Raw genomic sequence first — 17,129 nt, 5'->3', positions numbered from 1 at the left:
GACCATCTTTTCTAAATTAGAAACATTATCTCGGCAGTAAATTATCATACAACACAGAACACAGAACACATCTGATATAAACACCAACTCAAGCCATGCTCATCGACTCTTCTCCAAAACTCTAATTCCTTCTGGAAAACCCAATTTAAAGTTTCAATCCCTCGCGTCTTTTTCTCTCTGCTCATCGCAATCCACCGCCCTGCCTGATCTCTTCACTTTCTGTCTCTGTCTTTGAGCGCTGTTGCTGAGTTACGAGTGCTTATCAGCGATTAGGAGATATACGAGAGTTGCAGTGTTTGTGTGGTTGTGACTGCTTTGCTGTACCGCTCGTGTGGAGAAAGAAGAAGATCTTTGATCTCCGTCGTTCGCTATATCTTTTCAAATACTCTCTTTGATCTCATACACAGATCTATTGCCTGCTAGATTCTCTCAGACTTATTAGCACTCTATATTGCAACATCTTAGACACAACTAGGTATGTACACTTTCCTCTCCGACGTGCTCTCAATTCTAACCGCCGCTTCCGTCAAACAGTCCCAGAAAGTTCACAATGTCTGGCAGCGCATCACAGTATCAACAGTATGTACCTCCCACCCCACATCTCATCTTCATCATTCTGATCTCTCCCCCGCAGGCTTGAGAAACTTGGCGAAGGCACATATGCGACCGTCTACAAAGGCCGCAACCGCGCCACAGGCGAACTAGTCGCGCTCAAAGAAATCAGTCTCGACAGCGAAGAAGGCACGCCGTCGACCGCGATCCGCGAGATCTCGCTCATGAAGGAACTCAAGCACGAAAACATCGTCTCGCTCTACGACGTTATTCACACCGAAAACAAGCTCAACCTCGTGTTTGAATACATGGACCGCGATCTGAAGAAATACATGGACAGTCGCGGCGACCACGGCGCGCTGGATCGGAACACGGTCAAGTCGTTTATGTACCAGCTCCTGCGGGGCATTGCGTTCTGTCATGAGAACCGCGTACTCCATCGCGATCTCAAGCCGCAGAACTTACTAATCAACAACAAAGGCCAGCTCAAGCTTGCGGATTTCGGACTCGCGCGCGCGTTCGGGATCCCGGTCAATACGTTCTCGAACGAGGTCGTTACGCTCTGGTACCGTGCGCCGGACGTGCTGCTTGGATCGCGGACGTACTCGACCTCGATCGATATGTGGTCGGCGGGCTGCATCATGGCAGAAATGTACACCGGCCGCCCGCTGTTCCCGGGCACGACAAACGAAGACGAGCTGCAAAAGATCTTCAGACTGCTCGGCACCCCCTCCGAGCAGACCTGGCCAGGCATCTCGCAGCTTCCAAACTACAAGCCCAACTTCCCCGTCTACCCACCGCAAGACCTGCACCTGATCCTCCCGCAGATCGAGCGGCCGGCACTGGACCTGTTATGCCTACTTCTGCAGCTGCGGCCCGAGAACCGGATTTCGGCGGCCGACGCGCTCAGGCACCCGTGGTTTCGAGAGTCGCCTGCGATGGTGGTGAACTCTGGCGGTGTTGCGCACCCGGGACATGGATTTTGATGAGAGTATGATTTATATGTGGCGTTTGTATTTAAGACTATTGTATATACCTTAATAGTTCTCTTTTCAAAAGGGTTTTTCTGGTTGTTGTAGGGTTTTGCGTAGATAGCTGAACTTAAAAACTTTAAGGGCCAGCTCAGATCTCCCACCTGCGCATGCAGCCTCCTCTTCTCCACCTTCCGCAAGCCATAGACTCACGCACATTACGTCGAGTAGAAATCAGCCAATTAAGCTAACTGAGCTGCTAATTGTTTGGTTATTGTGTGCTGAGTTCCGTCTGTGCGTTTTACCTTGCCGAGTGTTTGGAACAGAAGAGTGCTCGTGTCTGGGACGTACTTGGAAGCAATTAAGACAGCAGTCTGGTTTATATTTTGGGACTTGCTTGGTTCTAGTGTTTTGACTTGGAAGTAAAAGGGCAAAATAGTAAGTGATGGAGGTGCATTGTGGTTGGTGGAACAGATAGATACTGACAGAGGTTATCTAGGCAAAATGTCCGGCAGCACATCGCAGTATCAACAGTACGTATCTATGAAATAGCACTCAACGTCATCATCACCGGCGTTATATCTGATGTTTATGACTGACATTTAATCCAGGCTTGAGAAGCTAGGCGAAGGAACCTATGCGACGGTGTACAAAGGCCGGAACCGCGCGACAGGCGAGCTAGTAGCGATGAAAGAAATCAATCTCGACAGCGAAGAAGGCACGCCGTCGACCGCGATCCGCGAGATCTCGCTGATGAAGGAACTCAAGCACGAAAACATTGTCGCGCTGCACGACGTCATTCATACCGAGAATAAACTGAACCTGGTGTTTGAGCACATGGACCGCGATCTGAAAAAGTATATGGACAGCCGTGGCGATCACGGTGCGCTCGAGTACACGACAATCAAGTCGTTTATGTACCAGCTTCTGACGGGGATCGCGTTCTGCCACGACAACAGGGTGCTGCATCGGGATCTGAAGCCGCAGAATCTGCTGATCAGCAACAAGGGCCAGCTCAAGCTCGGGGATTTCGGACTTGCGCGCGCGTTCGGGATCCCGGTCAATACGTTCTCGAACGAGGTCGTCACGCTCTGGTACCGTGCGCCGGACGTGCTGCTCGGCTCGCGGACGTACTCGACCTCGATCGATATGTGGTCGGCGGGCTGCATCATGGCGGAGATGTACACCGGCCGCCCGCTCTTCCCCGGCACGACGAACGAGGACCAGCTGCAGAAGATCTTCCGCCTCATGGGCACGCCCTCCGAGCACACCTGGCCAGGAATCTCGCAGCTTCCAAACTACCGCGCGAACTTCCCCGTCTACGCGCCGCAGGACATGCACGCGGTCCTCCCGCAGATCGACCATTTGGGACTCGACCTGCTGTGCTCGCTGCTGCAGCTGCGGCCGGAGAACCGCATCTCGGCCAGGAACGCGCTCAAGCATCCCTGGTTCCAGGAGTATCACCAGGCGATGCGGCGGAGTCCGCAGGATATGTCGGCCTCGGCGGGAGGGTTCATGGGGCCGCCGCAGATGCCGTCGCATCAGACTGCGACGTATGGCATGTGATTTTTGTTGTTGGTTGTCTGTTGCTGTTGTGTTTGAGACCATTAATATGTTTTTCTTTTGTGTTTGGAGTTTTTCTGTATGAGTTTAGTCTAAAGAGTGCTCGTGTTTTCGTAATGTAGAATTCTATTATTTCTCGACTTTTCATGTTACTCTTCCTTTCTCTGAACAATTTGCGCTGAACGATTCGTAGATTTCGGCGTGCCAAAGACTAATAGGCGCTTCAGACACTAATAGGTACTGGAGACTAATAGGTATTAGGGAAGATGCAAAGTCTACCGCCATCGGTAACAAGAACAGAGCCAGCATTGTAGCCACCGGCCTTACTCGCAAGATACAAGATAGCGCCGCCCATTTCCTCCTCAGCACCCGCCCTGCGCAGCGGGATAACAGTCGGCGGGAAAGGCTCGAGCGCGACCTTATTACTCTCAGTATCGAGCGATCCGGTCATTTGCGAAGGATACATGCCCGGGGTGATGATGTTTACGCGGATATCGTACTCGATGAAGAAAGTGGCCATCATCTTTGCGAGATGGGTGGTGGCCGCCTTGGAGGCGTTGTAGGTGAAGGCAAAGGGCGTGACGCGCATGAACCCGCCGATCGAGGAGGTGACGACGACCTGGGCGGTAGGCTTGTCGAGCGCGTTTGCGGCTTTGCGGGCTTGATTGCTCGCGTCGAGCAGGCCGAGGAACGCAACCGTGGTGAAGAACACGGAGGTGACGTTGACGGAGAACGTGTCGGCCCAGGACTGCTCTGATTTCTGCATCCAGAACTCAGAGAGCTTTGCGGGATCGGCCTTGATCTCTGGCGAGAAATCGTTGAGTTTCTGGGACATGATGCCCGAGTTCACGACCAGCAAGTCGACCTTGCCGTCCGCGGCCTTGATGTGCTCGGTCGCGCGGATGAGGTCCTGCTTGGATGTGACGTCGCATTGGAGCGGGTGCAGGTTGCCGTGTTTGGCGTAGAGCTTTGCGGAGTTTTCGAGCACGGCCAGGCGGCGGCCGAGGATGTAGACTTTTGCGCCGTTGTGCTCGAGCGCGGTGGCCATCATCAGGCCGATGCCTGGGAGGGAGAGTAGTTAGCATTGAAGTCATGACCTCCGACGATAAGAAGATAAAAGAAAAGAGCAGGAGAAGACGGACCTGTTCCGCCGCCGGTAATGACGCAAACCATCCCCTCGACGCCAAAAAGGTTGGAAATACTAAAATCCGTCATCGCGAGTATCAATCAAAGAAAGCGATCCGTGCAATTGAGCGTGAAGAAGTCAATTGTCAGTTGTTTTGATAGGAGGAGAGGGCGCTGGAGATGATTATAAACCTGATCGCGGTGACTCTACTCTACTAGCTCAGGTTGAGTAATCTTTTAATCTGCTGTTCTCTTCCCCGCGGGGATAAAACCGATAAGAACTCTGCTGTTGGTGAAGTGAGGGGATTGTACCGTCGTCGGCGATCCGGCACGCAGCCGGACGAGGAGGCATGTTGAGTGTCTGATATTGACGATGATAACAAGGAAGACAGAGGAGAAAGAGGATTGGGAAATAGAAACAGTATCAGTTCGAGGATGAACATGTGCCGGTGCCAGAATGTGAAGAAATCACATGTGGACCGAGCGAGTATCGCTGAAGCTACGCCCGGTTCGGAAAAAGTTCCGGCGTCGACTTGATATTTTATCTCTGTCCTTCTCGTTGACCGAGTAAGTACTATTTTGTTGCTGCTGCTGTGGTTATTCTGCTCTGACTGTTCTGGTTTGAATACTTCAATCGTGCTTGGTTCAAGCGGATTCTTATTAAATTCCATCTTGCGTCGTCTTTCGGAGTGAACGCGTGTTTTGCACAGAAACCATGACCAGAGCGGTATCCCAGCGCGACCGCACCATTTTCCAACCACCTCACCCTCCTCTCCAACCTCAACCAGCCTGCACCGAAACGAAATGAAGCAGCAGCAGCAGCAGCAGCAGCGACTAAACCAACCCAGCAACCAAACTAAGCTCAGAGCTCGAGCTCGGCGAGGGGAAGCAGCAGATGAAACACCGATTGACGTCATAACCTGCTGTCTGTGCGCGTTCTTGCAGTTTTAGGGTTCATTTGCGTCCTGTTCGCTGAACCGCGCTGCAGAGATCGTGATTATGATGATTATGAGGAGGAAAGGTGAGTATGGATTATATGAGTATATTAAGGACAGCTAGGGGAATATACAACTAGGAAAACAAAACTCCAGAAGACATTGACGTTGTTCCTGCTCGGTTGCCGCTTTTGAAAACAACAAAAACAAAAACAAAAACAAAAACAAAAACAAAAACAAAAACAAACAAATAGCTAAGATGGAACAGATGAAGAAACGAATGAAAGCAGCTCGCTGATTACAATTCATATGATTTTGATGAAAACAGAAAAGAACAAGAAGAACTACGAGTAAAACATAACAAAGGATAAGCAAACTCCGAGTGAATATCTATACCCAAACATAAATATAATAGTAAAAAAACACAGCCAACTTTTCCGTACTTTCCCGTGCATGTTGGTGCTAACTTGGCATGGCTCATAGCAGAACATCTACTGCGGCGGCTGGTACACGCCCGGCATGCCATACGATCCCGGGCCAGCGATATAAGACTGCATATGCGGCTGCTGGTGCTGATATCTGCCTCCCTGCGCCTGAGCAGCAGAGATGGCTGCCGCCGCCGCGGCGGGTGACGGCATCAGCGACATACCCTGGAACTGGTTCTGCATCATCGCGTAGCCAGCCGACGGCATTCCCTGCTGATATTGCGACCAGTACGCAGCAGCAGCTGCTGCCGCCGCCGCCGCCGCCGAGGCAGAGTTGGGCGGGAACTGCTGCTGCGGCGGCGGTGCTCCGCCAGGCCACATGCCCGCGCCGCCGAGGTCGGGCGTGAACGGCGCTGGGTAGTATTGCATCCCGGGAGAGCTGTAGCTGTTTGACCGGCTGCTGTTCACGCTCTCGCCGCCGTACTTTGAGTGCTTCCGCGCGCCGCCGTTCGGGTACGGCGCGCTTGTGTAGTCGCGCGACTTGGGCGACGAGTCTCCGGACGAAGAAGACGTCAAGGCCGACGATGGTGCCGAAAAGCTCATGTTGTTGCTCAGGAACATACCGTTGTTACTGTGGTTGCTGTGGTTGTTGCGGCTATGGTTCGGCGGCGGCCGCGAGTCTGGGTACTTGTCCAAGCGCACGGTGAGCGCCCGTCCCTGGAACTTTTGCCCGTCAAACTGGTCGATTGCGTTCTGCGCGTCCTCGTCGGTCTCAAAGACAGCGATAGCGAACCCGCGCGACTTGTTTTCGTCGTTCATGATGATCTCGATGCGCACGATCTTGCCCGCCGTCTGCACAAACTCGCGCAGGTCGCGCCACTGCGTCGTGAACGGGATGTTGCCGATAAACACTTTCCGCTTGTCGATCTGCTGCGGTTGCTGCTGGTAGCTGCTCGTGCTGCTGCTGCTGCTGCTGTTCTCGTTACCCTGATTGTGCGGCCGGCGCTGCGTAGGCTGGTGGTGCATCGCCATCGGGAGCTGGGGTGGGAAGTACGGCAAGCCCTGGTGTTGGTGCTGATGCTGCTGCTGCTGGAAGAGCTGCTGCGACGACAGCGACATGGGCGCGAGCGCAGGAGGGGGAGGCCCGAACTGCATCGAGGGCTCGTAGTACTCCGCGTAGGGTTGCGCAGGGATCTGGTACGGCATGAGACCGTACTGCGCGGCAACGGTCGCGTTCAGCGGGAAGGACGCAGGCGAGGAGACGCGCTGCCGGCCGGTGTAGGCCGCGTAGGGCGCGACGGCGGCAGATGGCATTGGGTAGTATGCCATCGCGGGCACGATGGTAGCCGCCAGTGGTCGGCCGTGCCACTCGAAGCCGTTGAGGGTTTCTATGTGAGAGTTGGTTAGACAAACGAGCAATTTGTTGATAAAAATGAATATAAAAAAAGGGATAAGACGCACCAACGCATTTATTGGCGGATTCGCGGCCGCGGATGATGATTGAGCCCGAGCCCTGGGAGCGCTTGTTGTCGTCGTCGATGATGAAGACTTCAGAGCGGACGATGTCGGTGGCAGGGATGATTCCCTTGACGAGATCCTTTAGTTCTTGCCAGCGAACGACGTAGGGGAGCTATATATGTAGTGCGAGTTAGCAAGGGTTGAATATAATAAGGAGGGAAGAAAGAGATGGGGAGAGGCGGACGTTTGTGACGGAGATTGTGAGGATTGGGTCGGATTCGCGGGCGGTGGTCGCGGTGGACTGGGCGGGAGGGGTGGTGGATGCAGCCGGTGCTGCAGCCGGTGCGGCCTCGTCGTCTTCAGAGGCGGCGTCGGGGGTGAGAAGACAGGAGGCGGAGACTATTATTGGATCGGAGCAGTGCTCGGTGGAGGAGTCGAGCGAGGTTGCGTTGTTGGATTGGTCGAGGGCAGGGGAGGGCGCGCGGGAGGAGGAGGCGGATGGGGAGGAGGAGGAAGGGGAGGAGGAGGGCTGCGGAGGGGAGGAGGAGACGATTACTGGCTGCATTGGAGAAGCCATTGGTGGATGCGAGGAGGAAGAGGAGGAGGGAGAGGAGGAAGAAGAGGAGGAGGAGGAGGGAGAAGTAGTGGAGGAGGCGAGAAGAAAAAGAGAAGAAGCAACAAGGAGAGAAAAGAGAGAACAAGACCCGAGACAGCAGATGGCCCCGAGACAAAGAGGCAGCAGGCAGCAAGGCTCTGGCTGCTCGCGGTCTACGCAATCGCTGTCTGCGATCTACGCTGATTACTTTCTACATCGACTACTCTGCTTGATCTCCTACATCAGCACCCTCAACCACAGAACAAGGCTCTCTCAGCAGCTGGCAGGAGCCCACACGCAGCGAGGCAGCAGCAGCGATGACCCGAACTCGTCTCACAAGAACGACGACGACGACAACAGCGCTCGAACCAGCCGCAGCACCGACGCCGCCGCCTGAACCGGTTGCACGCGCCGAACCGGGTATTCTCTCTCCTTGTTGCCTCCCGTCAGGCTGATTCCCAGTCAAGTCAACTCCATTCCGGCGGCGGCGAAAACGACGCCAAAAGCGAGAGTTTGCGGTGGTTTGCGAGGGAAAGAAAGTAGCCCGGAACAACGTGCGAAGACGGCGGCGACTGTAGCTGCCGTGACGGGCATCTGTCTGTTCTCGGCCGTAGAAGCAGCAGTGTTGCGGTTGTCTCACTCGTTCTTGCGTATTCTGCTCCAGTACACCTCTACTCATCCACTCTCACTCTGCATCAAAGCAATACCCTCCACGCCGCTCGCCTGCCGCGCCGCTGCACTGCTGCACTGCTCCTGCGATGATCGCCGCACGTGTCTGCGCGGTACAGAACCCGTTCCTCGGCCAGCCAGCCGCAACAAGCAAACCGCAACCAGCCCAAGCCTCTGACGTCATCTCTGCGACACTCCTCAAACTCTGCTCTTCGCTGCCTTCGCGGTCTGCTTCGTGGTCTGCTTCTCGGTGTGTGGTGGACGGCGGGTTGAGGGACGGGTCGGGTGGGTGGTGGGGTTGCGGGTACCGAGACAGCGGGATGAGCAGACCGTTAGCTGTTTGCGGTGGTCGGCGGTGTCTGATGCCGTGGACGGGCTGTCTTTTGGCTGTTTGACGTGCAACACCGGCACTTGTCGATATCTCGACGTCGTCTTCTGTCTGCTTCAATCACCATCTTCTTCTTATTCTCTTCCAATCCTCCTACCTTCTTCCTCCGTCTCTTCCTCCTCTTCCTTCTGCCGCGGCCCTCTGTCCTTCTTCCTCCTCTCCATTGTGTCTTAATCAGTACCTTACGCTAGCACAATGTATTAAACCTTATCTCTCAATTACGCGAGTTTATAAATAGCCCTCTCTTCCTCCTCCTCCTCCAGCCCTTTATCGTCTTACTATTTATAGTCCTCCTGTTCGCGCCGGCTGGTTCAGAAACCCCTGCTTTATCCACTATCAAATGCACTTGTATTTCATCAACTTCACTCTCGTCTCAACGGTATCAGCATCGACAATAATAGTAACACCAGTAATAATATTCATAATAATAGTAACAGCACAGTAGGCACTCAATCAATCAATCAGACAAAGCACTTGTCCTCCTCCGCTCCCCGTCCTTCAAAATACTCCTCCGCCTGCGCCGTATAATACCCAGCACTCCTCCTCCTCTCCTCCGCCGCAAACCTCGCGAGCTTTTCATACGCCTCTTCAAACGTCTCGCTCGGCTTCGTCTTCATCACATCCACGCTCCCGTCTCCTCTCATACTCCTAAACCCTTCCGCGCGCGATCTCTTCACCACCATCGCCGCCTTCCCGTTCTCTCTCTTCATCTCACCCTCGCTCTCACGCACAGCAGCAGTCACAGGAACCCGCACAGACACCCACTTCCGTCTCGCAAACAGCAACAGATTAGATCCCCGACTGCCCCCCACGCTCACCTCGACCTCATACCTCACCCTCACCACCGCACTGTCCGTCGCCGTCGCAAGGTATTTCGGAATCGCAACATAACCCTCGTAGCTCCCGCTCTGCCCTGGCTGCAATGCCTCGACTTCGATCCCGAGCTCACTAGACTCGCGCTTCAGAATCGGCGCTTTGTATGTCACTTCCGAAACTACCCTCTCATACCCTCTAGCCTGCATAGTCTTCCAATAACACATAAAGTTAGCACAGTTCACCTTCACTCACAACAGCAACAGCACAGCTCTCACAGAATTCAGATACTCAACAACCTGCACCACCCGCATCCGCACCCGCGACAACTCAACCCCGCTCTCAACCCCATTCTGCGCATACACCTCAACCGCAAACTTACTCCCCGCAACAACAACTCCACCCTCCCGCCCTCCTCGCCGCGCATCCTCGACCCTGATCCGCACGAGCTCGCTCTCGCGCGGCGGCGGCGGCGGTCGTGCGCGAACCCGAGACCGCGCTGACGATGGCGACGAGGGCTTCGACGATACCGCCGACAACGACGGCAACGACGCGACCGACGCGCCCGCCAGAATTGTCGAAATCCAGCCCCCCGCACGTAATCTTGCATGGCCATACATCGTCGACTTTATCTTCACGCCAAAGTTCTTGCCGCTGTTTACCCCGCCCGCGTTGAAAAACTTGATTGGCTGCCCGATCTGCACTTTGTAAACCCTGTCGTCGTCGTCACTGGTCGTGTGATGATGATGATGCAGTTTGGTGGATACTTGAGCAATCAGCGAGTATGTGATCTCCACCCTGTCGCTGCCGCCAAAGTAACCTTCCGAACACAGATATCCTGGTCCCATTTTTGGGGGAAGTACAAGCGAGAAATTGATCAGCCACGCAGGAAGCCCTCTACCCTCGCCAGAGTGCGAGAAAAGCGGGAACTTACAGGCTTCAAGGGTCTTTGTTGCCGCTCGTCCGATTCCTAATTTATCCACTCGTCAGCTCTATAACCATACTCAGAACAACACAAAAATACTTACTCTGATGGCAGACCAAAAACACGTCGACAGAAACGACGTGAAACCCCCTCCCCACCTCCTCAAAATCATCACGTCCTGCTCGTATCTTTGCATGCCACGTCCGTTCATGCAGCTGAATCTGCCCAGACACAACCTCCTCTCCCATATACGCAGCCTCCCCAAGCGCAGACGGACCAAGCTTCAACTCGGCGCCGACATGATTCATCCCTCTGGCACGAGACGCGCGGAAAGGGAGCTCAGCTTGCGACGTGGAGATACCGCCTTCGAATTCACATGCGAGCGTCGCAGAGCCTTTGCATTCTGACGCTGCGACGCCGCGGATGCGCGTCGCCTTTGTATGTTGCTGTCTTGCCGCGAAACCGTACTCGTAGGCCTGCTCGTGGCTGTTGTCCGGAGCGGAGTATCTGCTGCCTATAAGATTCGAAGGAATAGCCACTCGCGCATTCATATCCAGCGCCTGCAAAAGGTCGTCTTCCTGCACGCTAGGTGTGCTTCGTCCTGCAACCACCACCGGCGTCGCAGCAGCCTCTCTATCCTCCTCCTCCTCTCCATCGTCAGCAACCGGACTGAAAATCAAACTCGATGCAGTCCCCTCCGGCCGCACGCTCGCCTGAATGATCCGGCTCCGAGTAGTCGACATATTCGGTCTCCGCTGCGTGGCAGGCTGCGACATCGGCAGCCGCGTGCGGATCCCGCGCCGCTCGGGCTCGCACGCGATTTCCGAGACCGAGGCGCCAAAGCCAAAGTCGATATCAGCAGATGCGGCGGCGGCGCGGCCGGCGGTCGAGTAATCCGGCGACGACGAGGTGGATGCGATAGGCGGAGAGCAGTACTCCGCGGTGCCGAGCAGAGGCACGCAGTCTTCTTGTCGGGAATTATTCTCTGGATCGATGTTTTCCTTATCAGACCCGGCCGTCGCATTCGCGTTCTGCGCTCGTAAAAACTGTTTGGATATTCTCAGATTAGCTCATCAGACCTCTCTTCTTGACAGCAAAGAACACAGCAAACCTCAGAGATAGCAGCTAGCGTATCAGGCGACACCCCGTTCTTCCCCGCGCCGGGGTCTTCCTCCTCCGTCGACAAGGACTTTGGTCCTCCAGAGCCCAACAGACGATACTCTCGGCGCCTCATATTTGCCGCTGCTGCTGTTGCTGCGCCAGCGGCGTTACTTGCGAGTACGGGACGTGCATCAAAATATCGCGTGCCCACACGCGCTTCCTCGGCGCCGTTACGTCTTGCATCAAAGCTCTCGCTGCTGTAGCTACTGCTGCTGCTGCTGCTAAAACTGCTTCTTCGACGCTTTATGTCCACTCTTCTGTCAGCAGAAAAGTCGAGACGCTGGCGCGCTGGATCAGAAGCCAGGGTATTCTGCATCTGGCCGAATCTCCTCATTGACGTCCTTCTCAAACAGAATAAAAAAAAGTAAACACAGAAAACAGAACAGAATAAGAAAGCGGACTGGATGTTCCTAGGAAGAGGGTAGTAAACAGAGAAGTGTAGTAGGGCACACAAAACCTCCCAGTCAGTTTCCAAATCATTATTTAAAAAGAAACCCTTCGCGTCTCTTTACTTTTTCTTCTTTCCCCTCCCTGCAATAAATCTCGCACTTTAAACCCCAATTAATCTACAAATATTTGCACAAAAAAAAGAAAAATAATAAAAAGGTAGTTAGTTAATATCTTTTAAAAACTGTAAATCACCTCTGAATTACCGGCACATATTGACAGGTGAAACATTGTGGAAGGTGATTAATTTAGTTTGAATAGGTTATTTGGCTCGTTGACGTTTATGCTTCAGCGTGCTTGTTCGTGGGCCGGAAGCACACAGGCTCATCGCGATAATAAATCCAGCTGAGGGTTTTTAGCAAGGCAAAATGAAGCTTTTTATTTATCAAACAGGGAAGAAAGTAATGCTTGGAGAGAAAATAACAAAGGGAATAATAAGGCAAGTTGAGATGAATCGTCGTTGTAAACCTGGAACTATGAAATGAGAAGAACAAGAGAACGCATATGCACAAGATACAAAAAAGTGAAGAATCAAGATCGGAAATGGGAAGTGGAAGCTGCGCTGCGCGGTCTATGACATTAAAAATAAAAGGCAACCATATCTTTCATCCATCGAAATCCAATCGTGTCCCAAGAAACATAAACACACTCAAAAGAAAGAGAAGAAAACTATAATGCCAGGCTACTCAAACCGCCGCGCCCGTTCTCTGATATCCATCCTCGACAAATCATCTTCCAGCAACCCTTCAACCTCAATCTCCTCGTCATCATCCACATCCACGCCCGGCAGACTCGGGAACTTCCTCTCAAACGAAACCTCCCAATCCTTGACGTCCGCGTTGTCATGCACAAATTTCCGCTGATGCACCTTCCTAGGCGACAGGTCGCCCGCCACAGAACTTCTGGCCGGTGAACTAGTCACGCTCGAGGTCGTCGTCGTCGTCGCGCCAGTCACTTGCAGCTTTGCAGGCTTTGGCGGCGGCGCAGGCCGATCCCATGCGCTTCCGTCCGCGCTACTGTTCGTGCTCTGCCTCGACCGCGAGCTACTCTCGAACGGCGATGCCGCGCGCACGTCGACGAGCGTCAGACTAGGGTTCTTGGAGTGCGTCCGGATATGATGGTGTCGCTGTTCGAAGCGATTCTTGGCCTCATGCAGGTGCTGCTTGGCTCGGCTATGCGCCTTCTGCCGCGCCTGCGCCAGGAAATTCGCCTCGTCAAACTCAGCTTCGTCGCTACCCTTGATGTTTGCAAACTTCGACGACGAGCCAAGAAGCTCGGCTTCAACGTCGCCCATGGGCTCGATCACGACATACGTCTCTGGCACAAGCGCGCTCTCAACCTCGCCGATCGTGTCTGCGCGCTTGATCCCCGCCGTCTCCGGCGCCTTTTCGTCGTCCCCGTGGTCGGTGTACTTGCCGTACCCGGACGCGGACTTTGACACCGGCGCCGACTGGCTCTGCTCCAGAAGCGACTGCACCCGATTCTGAATACTCTCCGCGCGAGGACGGCGGCTGCCAGTCCCTGTGACTGCCGCGCTCGTCTTGATCGGAAACTCCATCGACGCCGCCCCGCTACTCTTCAACGGCACCGCAGGCGCGCTCCCGCGACTTTTCTCGGGAGTCGAAGCAACAGACGCTGCAGGTTTGGGCGCGGGCGGCTTAGGCTTTGCGATAGCTGCTGGGGGCGGCATCAGTTCGGCATCGCTGTCACGCTGGTTTCGTGCCGCTGCCCGTTTCTCCATCGCATCCGAAATCGTCAGGGCCTCTCTTGCACCATTCCACGACGTCGAAGATGACGTGCTAGCTTCCATTGCCGGCGCACTCATCGATGACGACGTCGACGACTGCTGCTGCTGCTGCTGCTCGCCAGTCTTTTGCGGTTGCGCGTTGCGTCCGTTCGATGAGCTGCGTCTGAAGATCTTTGCCGACGAAGCTCGTCGCATATGCATTCTAAACCCACCGCCGCCAGTAGTATTCGTAGCAACACCTTCGTCCTCCTTCTTTTTCTTCTCCGGGCTCGGCGTACGTCTGCGCTCAAACGACATCAATCTAGGAGTCCGAGGCGATGGAGGCGGCTGCTCGGCCACGCTTGCAACTGAAGTCCCGGTCGTCACGGGAGACTGCTCGAATTTCTTGAACGCCTCGCCAAACTTCCCGGTTAACTTGCTCGACAGGTTGATCACCGGCATGCTCGCACGTTTACTGTGCTTGGCCGTGGTAGATCCAGCGCTCACGCTGCGCATCTCGCCAGGCACACTGGCCTTGGTGCTTCCGCCGGTATACTGCCGACGTTCGCTGCCGCCCATATTCGAGCCACCGGTGTCCAAAGACTTCAGAAATTCCAAATTCGACTCGATGTGCTCGGATTTCTGCGACTGTCCAGTATAAACGGCACTCAGCGCGCCGGTTGCGTCGCCACCGGTGACAGAGTTGGCTGGACTCTCGCTTCGACCTAGGTTGCGCAGGAAATCAACGCTCGAGTCTAAAAACATGCTCACCGGCCTGCTCTTTCGACCAGACGCAGACGACGGCGGTCGGTGGGGAAACTTGTAGCTGCCGCTACTGCTTTGATTCCGCGACGCATCAAGTGACGGGCGACGCGAATCTGACGGCGTCATTGCGCCCCGCGACGGCGCTCGCATCGGAGGCGCAAAATCACCTGAGGAACTGTAGTCGTCTTGACGAGAGTTCGATCGCTGCATCACCGGAGCCATGCGGCTGCTTCCGTCGGAGAACTCACGCTTGTTCTGCGCCGTCTCTGAAGTGCCGGTGGCTACTAGCACCGGACGCTTGGGCTGCGGAGATTTGATCACGTTTGACGAAGACGAAGAGGTACGGTTGCTGTCTAGGCTGGGACGGGCTGGCTTTGGTGGAGGAACATCGGCCGCAGACTCAAATTTGTCAAAGGCTTTCTTCGACAACTTGCGGATCGTGGGCGGCCGCGAGTCTTTCAATGAAGGGAACCGCGAAGCAAGAGCAGCTTCTGCCTCGTCAACCTCCGACTGATCGATTTCAGCTGCCGGCGGAGACGGAGGAGGTAGATATGATGGATAATCGAGCAATTCAGAGGGGGATTCGAGCTCCTCGTGATGACTGAGTTTGCGAGCTGGCAAGGGCGAGATGCGCATCGACGGAGAGGGTGCGGCCGCAGCAGCAGGTGTAGCGGCTTGCGGGGGCGGTACTCTACCGCGACGCATTGGCTTGATTTCGGGGATATTTTGCCGGGACGAGGATTTTGAAGTCCTGCTTTCGTATTGAACAATGCTGGGTGTCGACTGGTGTTGTTTTTTCGGAGTGGTTGAGGATGGTGCGGGTCGGGGACGATTACTGCTAGCATGACGTTCCGAATATATCTGCAAAAGTGTTAAAGAACGATCAAAAAAGGGAAAACAAAGATAAAGCATCAGACGTACATCTCTAATGGGCACCTCAACACCTCTCATGCGACAGACTTCTTTCAGGACCTGATAGATATTCGGCCGATCTCTTGGATTTTCTCTCAGCATAACGCTGATGAGCCTCTTCAGCCTATCTGTATATTGAGGGTGAGGTGGGAAGGTGAATGTCGCATTGAGGATGGCGAGCTGTCCCTGCTCCTCAAACGGGGTGGTGTAATAACAAAGTTTGTAGAGCAATACTCCGAGAGCCCAGATATCTGATTTCTCATCGATCGGAAGACCGCGATAGACATCGACCATCTCGGGTGACCGGTACTGCATCGTCGTGTGGCGCTGGATGTCGTCTTCGATCGCGCGACACTCCTGGCCGGTTTTGCCCGCAGGAATGGCTTCGCATGACGAACCAAAGTCGCAGATTTTGAAGTTGCCCGATTCAGAGATTAAGACGTTTTCAACTTTGAGATCGCGATGGATGAGAGGGGGTTCTAGGTAATGCATGCCGGAGACTCCTTCGACGATATCGCTGAAGATTTTGAGAATTTCTGATTCCGTGAAGCGATTTTGCAGACGAGTGTTCATAAAGTCGATAAGGCCGCCGCCTATGGATTGAGATTAGAGGGAGTTACAGAAAAACATAGAATGGGACTTACCGGAACAAAACTCCATGAGAACAAAGACTTCATATCCACCAGCCTTGAGATGAGAGGCGTGAGAGTCGATGTACGTCACCGCATTGGGGTGCCCTCTCAGACGTTTCTATAGAGACAATGAACAGATCAGAAACAGATCCAAATAGAGAGATTGAGATTGAGGATCAGGATGGAGAGATTGGAGTACCATTGTGTCGACTTCGATGCGCAGGACGTTTAGACTTTCCTTGTCAGGGACGGCGACGCGCTTCAAGACGGCGAGATCGGTGCCATGGATGCTGTGCTCTAGTCGCACGACATAGACATGAGCGAACCCACCTGTAGGAGTAGGAAGTGTTAGGATGTAATTGAGGGATAGGAACGAGTGGAGAATCGAGAGAGAAGATGGGATCTACCTTCAGAGAGATATCGTTCGATAACAACATTGTGTGATCCGACGACGAGCGGGGTACCAGGAAGATAAGTGCCAGGGGGAACGACGATGCGCTTGTGCTGCTGAGGTTGCGGAGTGGCTATCGGAGGCGATTGAACCTGGTAGATGACCTGCTGGGGAGGTGGGGTGGCCTCGACGTAGTAGACAGTCTGCGGTTGCTGGACGGCGACGTAGACAGTCTGCTGCGAGGGGTCGAGGGTGTAGGCCTGCGCCATGGTCTACGGAGTAGGGGGACTGGCAGGGAACGGAACAAAACAAAAAGATAAAGAGATATGCGAGGGACCAGGCCGAGGAGACGAGCAGGGGCCGTCGTCCGGGAGGCTTTCGAGAAGCTCTAAAGCGGCGGATTTGATGGGGAAGAGGTGTTTTGAGTGTGTGGTGAACGTGTAAATACTGTTTGGGCCGCGAGCAGGAGCCGCCATTGCTGCGGATCGGCGGCGGCGCGGTTGGTGCCGCAACTGCAGGTGACGTTGGGAGGTTTACAGCACCACGTGACACTGTATGACTAAGTGCTTAGTGGTAAAAACGCGAGCATGTTTGAGAACAAAGGGGTACTGCAGAGGCTGAGGGAATACGAAAAACAGAGCAGCAGACACGGCGCAAGAGATGCAGCAAGATATAG

At 54.3% G+C, this 17,129-nt stretch overlaps 7 protein-coding genes across 7 annotated transcripts; 2 read left to right on the top strand and 5 right to left on the bottom strand.

The window, feature by feature from the left end:
- Positions 1-103: 103 nt before the first annotated feature.
- Positions 104-1,612, top strand: BZA70DRAFT_175331 (negative regulator of the PHO system). The gene is made up of 3 exons (XM_064909889.1): positions 104-475; positions 535-579; positions 635-1,612. Exons 2-3 carry the CDS (start codon positions 551-553, stop codon positions 1,536-1,538), a joined length of 933 nt encoding a protein of 310 aa, XP_064768206.1. The 5' UTR covers positions 104-475; positions 535-550; the 3' UTR covers positions 1,539-1,612.
- Positions 1,613-1,698: 86 nt separating this feature from the next.
- Positions 1,699-3,193, top strand: BZA70DRAFT_257791 (cyclin-dependent protein kinase). The gene is made up of 3 exons (XM_064910828.1): positions 1,699-1,961; positions 2,023-2,056; positions 2,135-3,193. The coding sequence occupies exons 2-3, from the start codon at positions 2,028-2,030 to the stop codon at positions 3,087-3,089; spliced, it is 984 nt and encodes a 327-aa protein (XP_064768205.1). The 5' UTR covers positions 1,699-1,961; positions 2,023-2,027; the 3' UTR covers positions 3,090-3,193.
- Positions 3,194-3,232: 39 nt separating this feature from the next.
- On the bottom strand, positions 3,233-4,783 carry BZA70DRAFT_175351 (uncharacterized protein). Its single transcript, XM_064909892.1, has 2 exons — positions 4,229-4,783; positions 3,233-4,148 (listed from the first exon to the last, which is right to left on the bottom strand). Exons 1-2 carry the CDS (start codon positions 4,299-4,301, stop codon positions 3,334-3,336), a joined length of 888 nt encoding a protein of 295 aa, XP_064768204.1. The 5' UTR covers positions 4,302-4,783; the 3' UTR covers positions 3,233-3,333.
- On the bottom strand, positions 4,187-5,383 carry BZA70DRAFT_175315 (uncharacterized protein). Its single transcript, XM_064909888.1, has one exon. The coding sequence runs from the start codon at positions 5,126-5,128 to the stop codon at positions 4,427-4,429; it is 702 nt and encodes a 233-aa protein (XP_064768203.1). The 5' UTR covers positions 5,129-5,383; the 3' UTR covers positions 4,187-4,426.
- A 254-nt stretch (positions 5,384-5,637) lies between these two features.
- BZA70DRAFT_289809 (uncharacterized protein) lies at positions 5,638-7,606 on the bottom strand (the record flags this gene model as incomplete). Its single annotated transcript, XM_064914146.1, has 3 exons — positions 5,638-6,959; positions 7,033-7,201; positions 7,274-7,606. The coding sequence occupies 3 exons, from the start codon at positions 7,604-7,606 to the stop codon at positions 5,638-5,640; spliced, it is 1,824 nt and encodes a 607-aa protein (XP_064768202.1).
- Positions 7,607-8,778: 1,172 nt separating this feature from the next.
- Positions 8,779-12,139, bottom strand: BZA70DRAFT_311010 (uncharacterized protein). The gene is made up of 4 exons (XM_064914937.1): positions 11,531-12,139; positions 10,523-11,465; positions 9,773-10,464; positions 8,779-9,706 (listed from the first exon to the last, which is right to left on the bottom strand). The coding sequence occupies exons 1-4, from the start codon at positions 11,912-11,914 to the stop codon at positions 9,143-9,145; spliced, it is 2,583 nt and encodes an 860-aa protein (XP_064768201.1). The 5' UTR covers positions 11,915-12,139; the 3' UTR covers positions 8,779-9,142.
- A 209-nt stretch (positions 12,140-12,348) lies between these two features.
- On the bottom strand, positions 12,349-16,879 carry BZA70DRAFT_175345 (uncharacterized protein). Its single transcript, XM_064909891.1, has 5 exons — positions 16,470-16,879; positions 16,262-16,392; positions 16,075-16,180; positions 15,440-16,023; positions 12,349-15,379 (listed from the first exon to the last, which is right to left on the bottom strand). Exons 1-5 carry the CDS (start codon positions 16,720-16,722, stop codon positions 12,710-12,712), a joined length of 3,744 nt encoding a protein of 1,247 aa, XP_064768200.1. The 5' UTR covers positions 16,723-16,879; the 3' UTR covers positions 12,349-12,709.
- Positions 16,880-17,129: the final 250 nt, after the last annotated feature.

This window comes from Myxozyma melibiosi, assembly GCF_037950935.1.
Source record: "Myxozyma melibiosi strain Phaff 52-87 chromosome Unknown BZA70scaffold_6, whole genome shotgun sequence".
Taxonomy (NCBI): Eukaryota; Fungi; Ascomycota; class Lipomycetes; order Lipomycetales; family Lipomycetaceae; genus Myxozyma; species Myxozyma melibiosi.
Note: the sequence above shows the minus strand (reverse complement) of the source record. Positions and strands in the feature narration are given on the sequence as shown.